Source organism: Anomaloglossus baeobatrachus, chromosome 4 (assembly GCF_048569485.1).
Source record: "Anomaloglossus baeobatrachus isolate aAnoBae1 chromosome 4, aAnoBae1.hap1, whole genome shotgun sequence".
Taxonomy (NCBI): domain Eukaryota; kingdom Metazoa; phylum Chordata; class Amphibia; order Anura; family Aromobatidae; genus Anomaloglossus; species Anomaloglossus baeobatrachus.
Genome location: NC_134356.1, coordinates 219,162,657 through 219,181,281, shown reverse-complemented (window position 1 = coordinate 219,181,281; position 18,625 = coordinate 219,162,657). Strand labels below are relative to the sequence as shown.

The 18,625-nt window shown below is 52.4% G+C and overlaps 1 protein-coding gene across 8 annotated transcripts in view; it reads left to right on the top strand.

Annotated features, from left to right (window-relative positions):
• The window catches only part of BRD8 (bromodomain containing 8), a 90,008-nt gene that overhangs the window by 21,482 nt on the left and 49,901 nt on the right, over window positions 1–18,625 (top strand). For all 8 annotated transcript variants that reach the window (XM_075344665.1, XM_075344664.1, XM_075344663.1 and 5 more), the window contains exon 4: window positions 13,500–13,549. In XM_075344665.1, coding sequence (XP_075200780.1) covers window positions 13,500–13,549 — 50 coding nt within the window. The remainder of the gene's footprint in view (window positions 1–13,499; window positions 13,550–18,625) is intronic.

Genomic DNA, 18,625 nt, shown 5'->3' with positions numbered 1-18,625 from the left:
CTCCTTCTTGCTTTTGCACCAAAACTGAGGAGCCCGTGAGGCACGGGGGGTGTATAGGCAGAAGGGGAGGGGCTTTACACTTTTAAGTGTAATACTTTGTGTGGCCTCCGGAGGCAGAAGCTATACACCCAATTGTCTGGGTCTCCCAATTGGAGCTAGAAGAAAAGGAATTTACGGTAAGTAAACAAAATTCCCTTCTTTCGCGGCCTGTACCTCTTGTGGGGCTATGTTACCTGCGGGTTCCACCTACCCTCACTGTGAGCAATGCTCGACTCCTGCCTCACTTGCTCAGCCGGAGCCTCGGGCACTGGTGGGCCCCTCGGCTCATGTAGACCCCCCTGCTCCCCCTGAGCAGGCTGCAGGGACAGAGTCACCGGTGTTGGCCTCTTTTGCTGAGAAACTCTCTGTCACTTTCCCAATCCATTGCACTGTCTATGGACAAATGGTCTTCTAAACTCCTTGAGGCATTGCAGTCCAGACCGGACCTTCCACAGGCCCCGGCCCCTGTTAGCTTGTCTCCTCCAGGCCCCTCTTGGTCCGCGCCGCAGCGCGCTCCCAGGTTGGCCCCTAGGTCTCAGGCGGCGGACTCCTGCCCGGACCGCAGTCCCAGACCGGCTAAGCGGTCTCGCTGGGACTCTTCCCCGACTTCCTCACGCTGCTCGGGATCCCAGCTTGAGGACTCTCAGGAAGACGAGGCGGAAGTGGGAGCTCAGGGCTCTGACCCTGACTTCGCCCTTAACCTTGATACACCTGAGGGGGACGCCTTAGTAAATGATCTTATCTCGTCCATCAACCAGGTGTTGGATCTCTCACCTCCGCCTCCTCCTGTAGAGGAGTCGGCGTCTCAGCAGGAGAAACACCAGTTTCGGTTCCCCAAACGTACGCGCAATACGTTTTTTGATCACTCTAACTTCAGGGATGCTGTCCAGACGCCCGGAGCGGTCCCGGACAAGCGCTTTGCTAACCGTCACAACGACACGCGTTACCCCTTTCCATCTGAAGTCGTTAAGGGTTGGGTTCACTCTCCCAAGGTGGATCCTCCAGTCTCCAGATTGGCTGCTAGGTCCGTTGTGTCTGTTGCCGATGGCTCATCCCTGAAGGATGCCACTGACAGACAGAGCTCTTGGTGAAGTCCATCTATGAGGCCACGGGCGCATCCTTCGCCCCGGCCTTTGCGGCTGTGTGGGCTCTCCAAGCAATCTCGGCTTGTCTGACTGAGATTAATGCTGTCACATGGAATTCTGCTCCGCATGTTTCGTCTTTGACCTCTCAGGCATCAGCCTTTTCATCCTACGCCATGAACGCCGTCCTGGACTCCACTAGCCGTACGGCTGTAGCATCTGCTAACTCCGTGGCAGTCCGCAGGGCCATGTGGCTGCGCGAATGGAAGGCAGACTCTGCTTCCAAGAGGTTCTTAACTGGTTTGCCTTTTTCTGGCGACCGTTTGTTTGGCGAACGATTGGATGAGATTATTAAGGAATCCAAGGGAAAGGACTCCTCCTTACCCCAGTCCAAACCTAAGAGACCTCAGCAGAGAAAAATCCAATCGAGGTTTCGGTCCTTTCGTCCCTCCGCCAAGCCCCAATCCTCTTCGTCCAACAGGCCGGAGAAAGGCCAGAGGAACTCCTATGCGTGGCGGTCCAAGTCACACCTCCAAGACGGCCTCCTCATGACTCTCAGCCTCCCCTAGCCGCATCCTCGGTCGGTGGCAGGCTCTCCCGCTTTGGCGACGCTTGGTGGCCACATGTTCAAGACCGATGGGTAAGAGACATTCTGTCTCATGGTTACAGGATAGAGTTCAGCTCTCGTCCTGCGGTTCGTTTCTTCAGAACCTCTCCGCCCCCCGCTCAGGCCGACGCACTTTTTCAGGCAGTGGACGCTCTAAAGATAGAAGGAGTTGTGATTCCCGTTCCCCTTCAGGAACGTGGTCGCGGATTTTACTCCAACTTGTTCGTGGTGCCAAAAAAAGGACGGGTCATTCCGTCCCGTTCTGGACCTCAAGCTACTCAACAGACATGAGAGAACCAGACGGTTTCGTATGGAATCTCTCCGCTCGGTCATCGCCTCGATGTCACAAGGAGACTTCCTAGCATCGATCGACATCAAGGATGCTTATCTCCATGTACCGATCGCACCCGAACATCAACGTTTCCTGCGTTTCGCCATCGGGGACGAACACCTTCAGTTCGTGTCATTGCCTTTCGGCCTGGCGACAGCCCCACGGGTTTTCACCAAAGTCATGGCATCCGTCGTGGCGGTCCTGCACTCTCAGGGCCACTCGGTGATCCCCTACTTGGACGATCTCCTAGTCAGGGCCCCTTCTCGGGTGGCGTGTCAACAAAGCCTTACCGTCGCTCTGGCGACTCTCCAGCAGTTCGGGTGGATCATCAACTTCCCGAAATCCAAGTTGACACCGACCCAATCACTGACTTACCTCGGGATGGAGTTTCATACCCAGCAAGCGTTAGTCAAGCTACCGAGCGACAAACGGCTTTCTTTTTCGCTCCTAATTGGGAGACCCAGACAATTGGGTGTATAGCTACTGCCTCCGGAGGCCGCACAAAGTACTACACTTAAAAGTGTAAGGCCCCTCCCCTTCTGGCTATACACCCCCCCGTGGGAGCACGGGTCCCTCAGTTTTTGCTTTGTGCGAAGGAGGTCAGACACGCACGCATAGCTCCACTATTTAGTCAGCAGCAGCTGCTGACTATGTCGGATGGAAGAAAAGAGGGCCCATACAGGGCCCCCAGCATGCTCCCTTCTCACCCCACTTTCTGTCGGTGGTGCTTGTTAAGGTTGAGGTACCCATTGCGGGTACGGAGGCTGGAGCCCACATGCTGATTCCTTCCCCATCCCCATTAGGGCTCTGGGCGAAGTGGGATTTTACCGGTCTCCAGGCACTGAGACCGTGCTCCATCCGCAGCCCCTGGAGAAGCCGCTGGATATGGAGCTGAGTATCGTCAGGGACATGGCCCTGCTCCGTCAAGGTACTCTGTGTCCCCGTGCATACGCGCGCACACCGCAGCATTGCTGGGTGTGTTAGTGCGCCGGGGACAACAGCGCTGCTGCGCTTGTGCCATTTCCTCACTTCAGCTTAGCTGAGTGGGTAGACTCAGGGAGAACGGTCGCGCCGGCCGCTGGGACTGCGACGCGGCTGGGACTTGTGGTGCGCCGGGGACTTCCGCGCTGGCCGTGCATATATCACGGCCGCGCTTATTACTACAGTCCCCGGCTTTTGCGGCGTACTTCGTTCGTTCCCGCCTCCGCACCTGCCAGTCAGGAGGAGGGCGGGACGCTGTACAGAGCATCAGCGCTGAGGGCTGGAGTCTTTTTTACATACTCCAGCCCTCACACCAGGCACAGTAGGACGCAGTTTCCCGCACTTTGTTTGTGGCACGCCCACGGACCGCCCCTCTTCACAGAACGCCGGCAGCCATTCCTGCCTGCACGCTGAGCTGCAGAGGGGAGACCCAGACACGGGATTCTACGGCCTCATACCCGCTGTTCAGCGGGCGGTAAGCAGCCCTCAAGGGCTCACCCCCACTTGTGCCGTTTGTATACTGAGTATTTTGTGTTTGCAAATACTTTGTACTGTACGGTCGCTGGTGATTCTCGGCTATATACCCTCCTAGATTACAAGGAGGCAACAGCATGTCGTCCGCAAAACGCAAGGGTGCCAAGGCACAAACATTATATGCTGCCTGTACCGCATGTGGGGCTGCTCTACCGGCAGGTTCCACTGACCCCCATTGTGTGCAGTGCTCGGCCCCTGTGCAACTTGCACAGCCGGGGCCTCTGCTGGACGTGACCCAGAGTGTACCACCTGTGAATGCTGTCCAGGTGACAGGAACGGAGTTTGCAGCTTTTGCTGACAGATTGTCTATGACCATGTCAAAGATTCTTGAAACATTGCAGTCTAGACAGTAACTCAGACCATGGACACTGTGGCATCATTGCTCCCTGGTCCCTCTCAGCTGGAACACTTCCAAGCTCCGGGGGTGTCACATGCACCCCAGGGTGACGATTCTGACTCAGACAACAGTCCCAGACAACCTAAGCGGGCTCGTTATGAGGGGCCCTCAACTTCGTCTCACTGGTCAGGATCCCAGCGGGACGAATCTATGGGTGATGAGGCGGATGTAACTGATCAAGATTCTGATCCTGGGACCGCTCTCAATCTGGATACACCGGATGGTGACGCCATAGTGAATGATCTTATAGCGTCCATCAATAGGATGTTAGATATTTCCCCGCCAGCTCCTCCTGCGGAGGAGGCAGCTTCACAGCAGGAGAAATTCCATTTCAGATATCCCAAGCGTAAATTAAGCACTTTTCTGGACCACTCTGACTTTAGAGATGCAATCCAGAAACACCACGCTTATCCTGAGAAGCGGTTTTCTAAACGGCTTAAAGATACACGCTATCCTTTTCCCCCTGACGTGGTCAAGGGTTGGACCCAGTGTCCCAAGGTGGACCCTCCAATCTCCAGGCTTGCAGCTAGATCTTTAGTTGCAGTAGAAGATGGAGCGGCACTTAAAGATGCCACTGACAGGCAGATGGAGCTCTGGCTGAAATCCATCTATGAAGCTATTGGAGCGTCGTTGGCGCCAGCTTTTGCAGCCGTATGGGCACTCCAAGCCATTTCAGCTGGGCTTATACAAGTCGACTCGGTCACACGTACATCTGCCCCGCAGGTGGCACCATTGACCTCTCAAATGTCTGCATTCGCGTCTTACGCGATTAATGCTGTCCTGGACTCTACGAGCCGTACGGCGCTGGCGTCAGCCAACTCCGTGGTTTTGCGCAGAGCCCTGTGGTTGAGAGAATGGAAGGCAGATTCTGCTTCCAAGAAGTGCTTAACCAGTTTGCCTTTTTCTCGTGACCGATTGTTTGGGGAGCGTTTGGATGAAATCATTAAACACTCCAAGGGTAAGGACTCATCCTTACCTCAACACAGACAAAACAAGCCCCAACAAAGGAGGGGTCAGTCTGGTTTTCGGTCCTTTCGAGGCTCAGGCAGGTCCCAATTCTCCTCGTCCAAAAGGACTCAAAAGGATCAGAGAGGCTCAGATTCTTGGCGGACTCAGTCACGCCCAAAAAAGACAGCAGGAAGGACCGTTACCAAGACGGCTTCCTCATGACTTTCAGCCTCCTCTCTCCGCATCCTCGGTCGGTGGCAGGCTCTCCCGCTTTGGCGACATTTGGCTGTCACAGGTCAAAGACCGTTGGGTGAGGGACATTCTGTCTCACGGGTACAGGATAGAGTTCAGCTCTCGTCCTCCAACTCGTTTCTTCAGAACTTCCCCACCGCCCGACCGAGCCGATGCTCTGCTGCAGGCGGTGGCCGCTCTAAAGGCGGAAGGAGTGGTGACTTCCGTTCCTCCTCAGGAACAAGGTCACGGTTTTTACTCCAATCTGTTTGTGGTGCCAAAGAAGGACGGGTCCTTTCGGCCCGTCCTGGATCTAAAGTTGCTCAACAAACACGTAAAAACCAGGAGGTTCCGGATGGAATCTCTACGCGCCGTCATAGCCTCAATGTCTCAAGGAGATTTCTTAGCATCAATAGACATCAAAGATGCTTATCTTCACGTGCCGATTGCGCCAGAGCATCAGCGTTTTCTACGCTTCGTTATAGAAAGCGAACACCTGCAGTTCGTAGCGTTACCTTTCGGGCTGGCAACAGCCCCTCGGGTCTTCACCAAGGTCATGGCAGCAGTAGTAGCTGTCCTGCACTCGCAGGGTCTTTCCGTGATCCCGTATTTGGACGATCTACTTATAAAGGCACCCTCTCAAGAGGCATGCCAACACAGTCTGGACGTGGCACTGAAGACTCTCCAGAGTTTCGGGTGGATTATCAACTTTTCAAAGTCAAATCTAACCCCGACCCAATCACTAACATATCTTGGCATGGAGTTTCATACTCTCTCAGCGATAGTGACGCTTCCACTGGACAAGCAGTGCTCTCTGCAGACAGGGGTGCAATCTCTCCTGCAGAACCAGTCCCACTCCTTGAGGCGCCTCATGCATTTCCTAGGGAAGATGGTGGCAGCAATGGAAGCAGTCCCTTTCGCGCAGTTTCATCTGCGCCCTCTACAATGGGACATTCTCCGCCAATGGGACGGGAAGTCGACGTCCCTCGACAGGGATGTCTCCCTCTCTCAGGCAGCCAAGGACTCTCTCCGATGGTGGCTTCTTCCCACCTCATTGTCAAAAGGAAAGTCGTTCCTACCCCCATCCTGGGCGGTGGTCACGATAGATGCGAGCCTATCAGGGTGGGGAGCAGTGTTTCTTCACCACAGGGCTCAGGGTACGTGGACTCAGAGAGAGTCCACCCTTCAGATCAATGTTCTGGAAATCAGAGCAGTCTATCTTGCTCTGCGAGCCTTCCAACAGTGGCTGGAGGGCAAGCAGATCCGGATTCAGTCGGACAATTCCACAGCGGTGGCGTACATCAACCACCAAGGGGGAACACGCAGTCGGCAAGCCTTTCAAGAAGTCCGGCGGATTCTGACGTGGGTGGAAAACACAGCATCCACCATATCCGCAGTTCACATCCCAGGCGTGGAAAACTGGGAAGCAGACTTTCTCAGTCGCCAGGGCATGGACGCAGGGGAATGGTCCCTTCACCCGAACGTGTTTCAGGAGATCTGTCGCCGCTGGGGGATGCCGGACGTCGACCTGATGGCGTCACGGCACAACAACAAGGTCCCGGTTTTCAGGGCACGGTCTCGCGATCACCGAGCTCTGGCGGCAGACGCCTTAGTTCAGGATTGGTCGCAGTTCCGACTACCTTATGTGTTCCCACCTCTGGCATTGTTGCCCAGAGTGCTCCGCAAAATCAGGTCCGACTGCCGTTGCGCCATTCTCGTCGCTCCAGACTGGCCAAGGAGGTCGTGGTACCCGGATCTGTGGCATCTCACGGTAGGACAACCGTGGGCGCTACCAGGCCGTCCAGACTTGCTGTCTCAAGGGCCGTTTTTCCATCTGAATTCTGCGGCCCTGAACCTGACTGTGTGGCCGTTGAGTCCTGGATCCTAGGGACCTCAGGTTTATCTCATGATGTTGTTGCCACCATGAGACAGGCTAGGAAACCATCCTCCGCCAAGATCTACCACAGAACGTGGAAGATATTCTTATCTTGGTGCTCTGCTCAGGGAGTTTCTCCCTGGCCATTTGCATTGCCTATTTTTCTTTCCTTCCTGCAGTCTGGGTTGGAAAAAGGTTTGTCGCTTAGCTCCCTTAAAGGACAAGTCTCTGCGCTATCCGTATTCTTTCAGAAGCGCCTGGCGCGACTTCCTAAGGTACGCACATTCCTGCAAGGGGTTTGTCATATCGTTCCCCCTTACAAGCGGCCATTGGAACCCTGGGATCTGAACAAGGTTCTAATTGCTCTCCAGAAGCCACCTTTCAAGCCTATGAAGGAGATTTCCTTTTCTCGGCTTTCACAGAAAGTGGCTTTTCTGGTGGCGGTCACGTCTCTTCGGAGAGTGTCAGAGCTGGCGGCGTTATCTTGCAAATCTCCCTTCCTGGTGTTTCACCAAGACAAGGTAGTACTGCGTCCAATTCCAGAGTTTCTTCCCAAGGTGGTATCTTCCTTTCATCTCAATCAGGATATCACTTTACCATCTTTGTGTCCGCATCCAGTTCACCAATTTGAAAAGGGTTTGCATCTGTTGGACCTGGTGAGAGCACTCAGGATCTACATTTCCCGCACGGCGCCTCTGCGCCGTTCGGATGCACTCTTTATCCTGGTCGCTGGTCAGCATAAAGGGTCGCAAGCTTCCAAATCCACCCTTGCGCGGTGGATCAAGGAACCAATTCTTCACGCCTACCGTTCTGCTGGGCTTCCGACTCCTTCTGGACTGAAGGCCCATTCTACCAGAGCCGTGGGTGCGTCCTGGGCATTACGGCATCAGGCTACGGCTCAGCAGGTGTGCCAGGCGGCTACCTGATCGAGTCTGCACACTTTTACCAAGCATTATCAGGTGCATACCTACGCTTCGGCGGATGCCAGCCTAGGTAGACAAGTCCTGCAGGCGGCGGTGGCCCACCTGTAAGAAAGGGCTGCCTGACAGCCCGATCACGAGGTATTCTTTTACCCACCCAGGGACTGCTTTTGGACGTCCCAATTGTCTGGGTCTCCCAATTAGGAGCGAAAAAGAAGGGAATTTTGTTTACTTACCGTAAATTCCTTTTCTTCTAGCTCCAATTGGGAGACCCAGCACCCGCCCTGTTTTTTCTTAGGGTATTTGTTTTTCGGGTGCACATGTTGTTCATGTTGATAAGTTACGTTCTCCGATATTGTTTATCGGATTGAATTTGTTTTTGAAACAGTTATTGGCTTTCCTCCTTCTTGCTTTTGCACTAAAACTGAGGGACCCGTGCTCCCACGGGGGGGTGTATAGCCAGAAGGGGAGGGGCCTTACACTTTTAAGTGTAGTACTTTGTGCGGCCTCCGGAGGCAGTAGCTATACACCCAATTGTCTGGGTCTCCCAATTGGAGCTAGAAGAAAAGGAATTTACGGTAAGTAAACAAAATTCCCTTCTTCTCTGCAGGCAGGGGTGCAATCGCTTCTTTGGAGTCAGTCACACCCCTTAAGGCGCCTCATGCACTTCCTGGGGAAGTTGGTGGCAGCTATAGAGGCAGTGCCGTTCGCGCAATTCCATCTACGGCCACTCCAATGGGACATTCTCCGCAAATGGGACAAGAGTGCGGCTTCCCTCGACAAGAACGTCTCTTTCCCTTGCAACCAAAACATCACTTCACTGGTGGCTCCTACCCACATCTCTGTCGCGGGGAAAATCCTTCCTACCCCCAACCTGGGCTGTGGTCACCACGGACGCGAGCCTTTCAGGTTGGGGAGCGGTTTTTCTCCACCACTGGGTTCAAGGATCCTGGACTCCGATAGAATCGTCCCTTCAGATCAATATCCTGGAGATAAGGGCAGTATATCTAGCCCTATTGGCTTTCCATCGGTGGCTGGAGGGCAGGCAGATCCGTATCCAGTCGGACAACGCCACTGCTGTCGCCTACATCAACCACCAAGGCGGCACTCGCAGTCGTCAAGCCTTCCAGGAAGTCCGACGGATTCTGCAGTGGGTGGAAGCCACAGGCTCCACCATCTCCGCAGTTCACATCCCGGGCGTAGAAAACTGGGAAGCAGATTTTCTCAGTCGTCAGGGCATGGACGCGGGGGAATGGTCTCTGCACCCAGACGTGTTTCGAGAGATCTGTCGCCGCTGGGGAACGCCGGACGTCGATCTCATGGCGTCACGGCACAACAACAAGGTCCCGGCCTTCATGGCACGGTCTCAGGATCACAGAGCTCTGGCGGCGGACGCGCGTTAGTCCAGGATTGGTCGCAGTTTTGACTGCCATATGTGTTTCCCCCTCTGGCGATGCTGCCCAGAGTACTACGCAAGATCAGGTCCGACTGCCGTCGCGCCATTCTCGTCGCTCCAGACTGGCCGAGGCGGTCGTGGTATCCGGATCTGTGGCATCTCACGGTGGGTCAACCGTGGGCACTTCCAGACCGCCTAGACTTGCTGTCACAAGGCCCGTTTTTCCATCTGAATTCTGTGGCCCTCAACCTGACTGTGTGGCCATTGAGTCCTGGCTCCTAGCGTCTTCAGGGTTATCTCAGGATGTCATTGCAACCATGAGACAAGCCAGGAAGCCAACGTCCGCCAAGATCTATTACAGGTCTTTGCAAATCTTCCTATCCTGGTGCGCTGATAACGGTTTTCCTCCATGGCCGTTTGCCTTACCCACTTTTCTTTCATTCCTTCAATCTGGAATGGACAAGGGTTTGTCCCTCGGCTCTCTCAAGGGCCAAGTATCGGCGCTCTCCGTGTTTTTTCAACGGCGTCTAGCCAGGCTTCCGCAGGTCCGCACGTTCCTGCAGGGGGTTTGCCACATGGTCCCACCTTACAAACATCCGCTGGAACCCTGGGATCTTAACAGGGTTCTGACGGCTCTTCAAAAACCACCTTTCGAGCCGCTGAGGGATGTCTCTCTCTCTCTCACGTCTTTCGCAGAAGGTGGCCTTCCTAGTGGCAGTCACATCACTTCGGAGAGTGTCTGAGCTCGCAGCGCTGTCATGCAAAGCCCCCTTCCTGGTTTTTCACCAGGATAAGGTGGTTCTGCGTCCTGTCCCGGAATTTCTCCCTAAGGTGGTATCCCCTTTTCATCTCAATCAGGATATCTCCTTGCCTTCCTTTTGCCTCAATCCAATTCACCAGTGTGAAAAGGATTTGCACTCTTTGGATCTAGTGAGAGCACTCCGGTTCTACGTGTCTCGCACGGCGCCCCTGCGCCGTTCAGATGCGCTCTTTGTCCTTGTCGCTAGCCAGCGTCAGGGCTCTCAGGCCTCCATGTCAACCTTGGCTCGGTGGATCAAGGAACCGATTCTCGAGGCCTACCGTTCTTCCGGGCTTCCGCTCCCTTCAGGGCTGAAAGCCCATTCTACCAGAGCCGTGGGTGCGTCCTGGGCATTGCGGCACCGGGCTACGGCTCAGCAGGTGTGTCAGGCAGCTACGTGGTCTAGTCTGCACACTTTCACGAAGCACTATCAAGTGCATACCTATGCTTCGGCAGACGCCAGTCTAGGTAGGCGAGTCCTTCAGGCGGCGGTTGCCCACCTGTAAGAGGGGGCCGTTTTCGGCTCTTTTTATCGAGGTATTCTTTTACCCACCCAGGGACTGCTCTTGGACGTCCCGATTGTCTGGGTCTCCCAATGGAGCGACAAAGAAAAAGGGAATTTTGTTTACTTACCGTAAATTCCTTTTCTTCTAGCTCCTATTGGGAGACCCAGCACCCGCCCCTGTGCCCTTCGGGCTAGTTGTTCTTTTGTGTACACATGTTGTTCATGTTGAATTGTTCTTTTGGTTCATGGTCTTCAGTTCTCCGAACATCCTTCGGATTGAATTTACCCTAGACCAATTTATAAGTTTCCTCCTTCCTGCTTTTGCACCAAAACTGAGGAGCCCGTGGTCCACGGGAGGGTGTATAGGCAGAGGGGAGGGGTTACACTTTTTAAAGTGTAATACTTTGTGTGGCCTCCAGAGGCAGAAGCTATACACCCAATTGTCTGGGTCTCCCAATAGGAGCTAGAAGAAAAGGAATTTACGGTAAGTAAACAAAATTCCCTTTATTTTAGCTGTTTACAAAAACATGTTCAGAAATACAATTATATATATATATATATATATATATATATATATATATATATATATATATATATATATATATATATATATATATATATAATATGGGCTGAAAGTGCACACTCCCAGCTGCAATATGAGCGTTTTCAAATCCAAATCGGAGAAAGGGTTTAGGAAGCATAGCTCTGTAATGCATAGCCTCTTCTTTTTCAAGGGACCAAATGTAATTGGACAAGGGACTCTAAGGGCTGGAATTAACTCTGAAGGCGTCTCCCTCGTTAACCTGTAATCAATGAAGTAGTTAAAAGGTCTGGGGTTGATTACAGGTGTGTGGTTTTGCATTTGGAAGCTGTTGCTGTGACCAGACAACATGCGGTCTAAGGAACTCTCAATTGAGGTGAAGCAGAACATCCGGAGGCTGAAAAAAAAGAAAAAATCCATCAGAGAGATAGCAGACATGCTTGGAGTAGCAAAATCAACAGTCGGGTACATTCTGAGAAAAAAGGAATTGACTGGTGAGCTTGGGAACTCAAAAAAGCCTGGGCGTCCACGGATGACAACAGTGGTGGATGATCGCCTCATACTTTCTTTGGTGAAGAAGAACCTGTTCACAACATCAACTGAAGTCCAGAACACTCTCAGTGAAGTAGGTGTATCTGTCTCTAAGTCAACAGTAAAGAGAAGACTCCATGAAAGTATATACAAAGGGTTCACATCTAGATGCAAACCATTCATCAATTCCAAAAATAGACAGGCCAGAGTTAAATTTGCTGAAAAACACCTCATGAAGCCAGCTCAGTTCTGGAAAAGTATTCTATGGACAGATGAGACAAAGATCAACCTGTACCAGAATGATGGGAAGAAAAAAGTTTGGAGAAGAAAGGGAACGGCACATGATCCAAGGCATACCACATCCTCTGTAAAACATGGTGGAGGCAACGTGATGGCATGGGCATGCATGGCTTTCAATGGCACTGGGTCACTTGTGTTTATTGATGACATAACAGCAGACAAGAGTAGCCGGATGAATCCTGAAGTGTACCGGGATATACTTTCAGCCCAGATTCAGCCAAATGTCGCAAAGTTGATTGGACGGCGCTTCATAGTACAGATGGACAATGACCCCAAGCGTACAGCCAAAGCTACCCAGGAGTTCATGAGTGCAAAAAAGTGGAACATTCTGCAATGGCCAAGTCAATCACCAGATCTTAACCCAATTGAGCATGCATTTCACTTGCTCAAATCCAGACTTAAGACGGAAAGACCCACAAACAAGCAAGACCTGAAGGCTGCGGCTGTAAAGGCCTGGCAAAGCATTAAGGAGGAAACCCAGCATTTGGTGATGTCCATGGGTTCCAGACTTAAGGCAGTGATTGCCTCCAAAGGATTCGCAACAAAATATTGAAAATAAAAATATTTTGTTTGGGTTTGGTTTATTTGTCCAATTACTTTTGACCTCCTAAAATGTGGAGTGTTTGTAAAGAAATGTGTACAATTCCTACAATTTCTATCAGATATTTTTGTTCAAACCTTCAAATTAAACGTTACAATCTGCACTTGAATTCTGTTGTAGAGATTTCATTTCAAATCCAATGTGGTGGCATGAGGAGCCCAACTCGCGAAAATTGTGTCACTGTCCAAATATTTCTGGACCTAACTGTAGATGTGTATAGCAAAACGTGTAATTGCAATAATTTTCTGGGAGAAATACTTTATTTTCTTGAACAATTTCAAAGGTGCCAACATTTTTAGCCATGACTTTAACCACTTCAAGGTTTCCGAATCCTGAAGCATGTAAAAGAAATGATGTATATCAAAATACGTGCACAGCACAGGAAAAAGAGATTGAGTTCATATCCTTTATTACAGCTTGTTAGGTTTGGATGAAACCTGCACATAGGCAACTAATGCTTAAGAATCAGATTATTTTGGGCTATTTATTTATTGTAAAGAAGATTAAACATGGACTTTATAAAGTGTTGTACAATTATATTGTGGAGGTCGTCTGAGCTATAGCTTGTTTGTTCAAACGTAATAAGAATATCTGTGTATATAAATAATCAAAATGTAGATGTAGTTGCAAAATTATCTGTCTGTCTATGTAGCCATCGCATAGATACGGCACCGTCTCTGGATATCCCAAACGAAGACTGCATTAGCAGTCTTCACCTAAATTCCTCCCTTGACAATATCTTATCCAGCAATGTGACCTCGTGTCTGCCGTCTACATATGACCGTCTACTTACAATATTCGGCTCTTCCGTCACCTTGTATGATCAGTCCTTGTTTCCTTTCATGAAGCTTTATGAATGATTGTTTTGCTTTTTTCTCAGCATTGCGCTTCACAATATTCTGAGCTTTTGGAAACCACAGAAACCCCAAAGTGAGTATACATTTATAATCAGTGGGTTGGTTTTTTTTTGTCTGTTTTTATTTTTTACTTTTTTTTTTTTTAAGGTAGCCTTAGAGATGCAAAAGACCACAAAAATAGTAAAAATGTCAGTGTAATAGCTTGTCCTCTGCTGGGAGAACGCACTTATATAATTGTATGATCCACCGTTATTTGTAGTCGTGTGTGACTTATACAAATCTCCATAAGAAGCAGCTGGGGATTCAAGATATGAGAAAATGTGGAGAAATACTGAACCATATACAGTGGAACCTCGGATTACGAGTAACTTGGTGTGCGAGTATTTCGCTATATGAGCAAAGCTTGCTGTAAATTTGTAACTTGGATTACGAGCAAGCTTTGCTGTACAAGCAAATACTTCCTGCACACACTTCCGGTTCCGTACTTTCACCGCGCTCTGACCCGTTCTGGCTGCTTCTTGTGGTCCGCAGGCACATGGATCCGGTAACAATGGACTGCTGCTGTCTGTGCTTCATGTCTGCCGTAGCTGAGCTCTCTCTGGTCAGCGCGCTGCCTTCGGGAGGTGTGCAATCAGAAGAAAGCGGCTTATGTATATGACCTCAGTGCGCTGGCCAATCTGAGGCAAGCGCCTCATGCGTATGACGTCTGCTGCTGAAGCACTGACAGCAGCAGCTCCTGCGTCGGCTGCGATCGTTACAGAGCTATATAGCATCTTATGGAAGTGCTGTGTTATCGGTTTGATTGCCTTTGAGCTTTTTGAAAACTTTTTCTTTATCGTTCATTTGGGAGACCCAGACTATGGGTGTTTAGCTTCTGCCTCCGGAGAACACACAAAGTACTACACTTAAAAGTGTAGCTCCTCCCTCTGAGCTTATACACCCCCTGGTGAGCAGACCCAGCCAGTTTATCGCTTTGTGTTCAGGAGGCATACATCCACACATGCATTCTCATATGATTTTTTCCTTTTGGAATGAGATTGAAGAAGTGCGGGTCCACGTCTGGACCCCCGGCATGTCCCTTCTCACCCCACTGTGTCGGCGGTGTTGTAAGGTTGATTTCAAAGGCTGGAGCCTTACATGCCGTGCTCCTTCACCATCCCTCCAGGGCTCTGGCTTGAAGTGGGAGCTAGCACGGTTTCCCTGCCTGGCAGGAGACCGGTCTCCATCCGCAGACCTTCAGGACCCTGCTGGACCGGAGCACTCATCCCCAGGGACCTGGCCCTGCGTCTCAGCAGCTAATTACCTGAGACGTTTATATTTTGGGGGTTCCTGTACTTTATTGTTGGGGAGAGTGTGCTTACTGTATTTATTGGCATTTCCGGCGGGTTCTCTAGCTGTCGCCCGAGAACCGCGCCGATGGTGCCTGCGCGTCGGCCTCGCCGCTCAAATTTAGGCCCCAACTTTGCCGGAGGCCTAGTTTCTGTTCTCTGCCCTCGCATGTCATTCATGCAGAGGGACAGGCTCGGCTCCTCCCGGCGGCCGTTCTGCACAGGGGAGGGACACTCCCCACTGCTGTGCGCGTATCTCCTCCCCTGTAGGTCTCTATGGCCCTCCAGATCCCGCTCTCACAGCCAAGTCCCGCCCCCTCTCTTCGCTCCGGCGGCCAGCTTCTCAGACAGAGTTCACTCGGCGCTGGTCTGCACTCTGCATCCCTTCTGAAGTGCTGTGCTTGGGGGTCCGGGCTTCGGGATCTGGAGGGCACACAACACCGCTCCAGCGGTCTGGTAAGCCACAACCGGTCTCTGGTTGTGGACCTCTGATTATACTCTCTGGGGTTCATTCTTTGGTAGAAGCTGTCCCCACTCCAGCAGCATGTCTCACACGAGGAGCAAGGCTCCAAAGCTTTATACTGTATGCGCTGCATGTAAGCTCCTGCTGCCTGAACCGAGCACCTATCCTCATTGTGATGTCTGCTCTAACTTGGCGGTGCCACAGCCTGGAGTCTCCCCCCCCCAGTGGTCTCTCAGGCTGCTCCTGCTCCTGTGGCTGAACCCCCGGCTTGGGTAGAATCCTTTTCTAGGTCTATCTCCCAGTCTTTTGCTGAGTCCATGGGACTTCTGTCCAGGACTTTGATAAATATGCATCAGCCCCCTTTACAGGGTGCCCCTACTGCTATGGGTCCCTTAGGTTCGGAGCTCACAGAGGATTCATCATCAGGGCCCAGACCCCGTCCTCCTAAGAAGAGACGCAGAGTTCCCTCTCCCTCCTCCTCCCGCGGCTCTGATTCCAGAGCTGACTCGCAGGATGAAGAGGATGCCTTTACAGGGGGCTCGGAGGCTAACTCCATGTACCCCATTGATCTGTCCGAGGGTGACTCAGATCTTAGTGACTTGATTGCTTCCATTAATTCTGTACTGGATCTCAATCCGCCAGTATCAGAGGAGCAACCTTCTCTGGCAGAAAAGCACCAGTTTACCTCGCCTAAGAGAGTAAAGAGTGTGTTCTTTAACCACTCCAGTTTTCAGGCCGCTGTGACCAAACCCAAAGCCTGTCCTGACAAACGCTTCCCAAAGCGTGGTTCTGATGACCGTTTTCCCTTTCCACCTGAGGTGGTCAAGGAGTGGGCTCAGTCCCCAAAGGTAGACCCTCCGGTGTCTAGGCTCTCAGCCCGGACCGTTGTGTCGGTGGCTGATGGCATCTCCCTTAAGGATTCCACTGACCGTCAGATTGACCTTCTGGCCAAATCCGTGTATGAAGCGGCGGGGGCCGCGTTTTCCCCGACTTTTGCAGCAGTGTGGGCTCTCAAAGCCATCTCTGCTTCTCTAGAGGAGATGCATTCCCTCACCAGGGACTCTATGCCCGAAATGGTTGCCTTAACTTCCCAAGCTTCAGCTTTTTCATCTTATGCCATGTCTGCCATGCTGGAGGCTTCTCACCGCACTGCGGTGGCTTCGGCTAATTCCCTCGTTATCCGCAGGATCTTGTGGCTTCGAGAGTGGAAGGCAGATGCTTCTTCTAAGAAGTACCTTGCTGGGCTCCCTTTTGCTGGGTCCCGGCTGTTCGGAGAACAGCTGGATGAAATTATTAAGGAAGCTACTGGCGGGAAGAGTACTTCCATGCCACAAAAAAAAAACAGGAAACCTGCCCAGGGTAGGAATCAGTCGAGGTTTCGCTCCTTTCGTTCCTCCAACTGGTCGTCCTCTAAGCCCTCGGCCTCGTCCGCTAACTCAGCCAAGGACCAGAAATCCAACTGGCGCCCAAAAGCACGTCCACAGAAGACCACAGGAGGTGCTGCCACTAAGGCAGCCTCCTCATGACTCTGCCCGCTCCGGCGACGTCCTTAGTCGGTGGCAGGCTCTCCTACTTTGGCGACGCTTGGTTTCAACACGTCTCCGATCAGTGGGTGAGAGATATCATCTCCCACGGCTACAGGATAAAATTCACTTCCAGCCCGCCAAACAGATTTTTTCTCTCAACTCCCCCTTGCTCCAAGGCCGCCGCCTTCTCGCAGGCCGTGGCAGCCTTGCAGGCCAACGGAGTGATTGTACCGGTTCCCGCCCGGGAACGGTTCAGAGGTTTCTACTCAAATCTCTTCCTAGTTCCCAAAAAGGACGGTACCTTCCGGCCCATCCTGGATCTCAAGCTTCTCAACAAGCATGTTCAGGTGCAGCACTTTCGCATGGAGTCTCTGCGGTCAGTCATTGCCTCAATGACCCAAGGGGATTTTCTGGCATCCATCGACATCAGAGATGCCTATCTGCATGTGCCAATTGCAGTTTCACACCAGCGTTGGCTACGTTTTGCAATAGGAGAAGATCATTTCCAATTCGTGGCTCTCCCCTTCGGGTTAGCCACGGCCCCTCGGGTATTCACCAAGGTCATGGCAGCAATGATTGCGGTTCTGCACCTCCAGGGGTTGGCAGTGATTCCTTACCTGGACGACCTTCTAGTCAAGGCTTCATCCAGCGCATACTGTCAGCGGAGTGTCTCGCTCACTCTCGCCACTCTAGCCCAATTCGGGTGGCTGGTCAATCTGCCCAAATCCACTCTAACTCCGACCCAGAGTCTCACGTACCTAGGGATGCAGTTCGAGACTTTGCTGGCACTTGTGAAGTTGCCCTTAGTCAAACAGCAGTCCCTCCAGCTAGCTGTGCGCTCTCTGCTGAGGCCCCGCCGTTATACCCTCAGGCGTCTGATGCAGGTGCTGGGTCAAATGGTGGCGTCCATGGAGGCTGTTCCCTTTGCCCAGTTCCATCTGCGCCCCCTGCAGCTGGACATTCTCCGCTGTTGGGACAAGCGGCCGTCCTCCTTACACAGGTTAGTGGCTCTGTCGCCACAGACCAGGAGCTCTCTTCAGTGGTGGCTTCGGCCCCTCTCCCTTTCCCAGGGGCGCTCCTTCCTGGCCCCGTCCTGGGTGATTTTCACCACGGATGCCAGTCTATCCGGCTGGGGAGTGGTATGTCTCCACCACAGAGCGCAGGGCACTTGGACTCCGTCCGAGTCAGCCCTTTCAATCAATGTGCTGGAAACCAGAGCCGTGCTTCTGGCTCTCCTAGCTTTTCACCACCTGTTGGCGGGCAGGCACATTCGAGTCCAGTCAGACAACGCGACAGCGGTTGCCTACATCAATCACCAAGGCGGGACACGCAGCCGCCTGGCAATGTTGGAGGTACAACGCATCCTTCAATGGGCGGAGGCCTCAAAGTCCACCATATCCGCAGTCCACATCCCAGGCGTGGAAAACTGGGAGGCAGATTATCTCAGCCGTCAAAGCGTGGACGGTGGCGAGTGGTCCCTGCACCCGGCAGTGTTTCAGTCAATCTGCCGCAAATGGGGCACTCCGGACGTGGACCTAATGGCATCCCGTCATAACAACAAAGTTCCTGTTTACGTGGCTCGCTCCCACGATCCCCAGGCATTCGCCGCGGACACTCTGGTTCAAGACTGGTCCCAGTTTCGTCTGTCCTACGTGTTTCCCCCTCTAGCTCAATTGCCCAGAGTCCTGCGCAAGATCAGAATGGAGGGCCGTCGAGTCATCCTCATTGCACCGGACTGGCCCAGGCGAGCTTGGTATCCAGACCTGCTCCATCTGTCCGAAGACATGCCGTGGCATCTCCCGGACCGTCCAGACCTACTCTCGCAAGGTCCG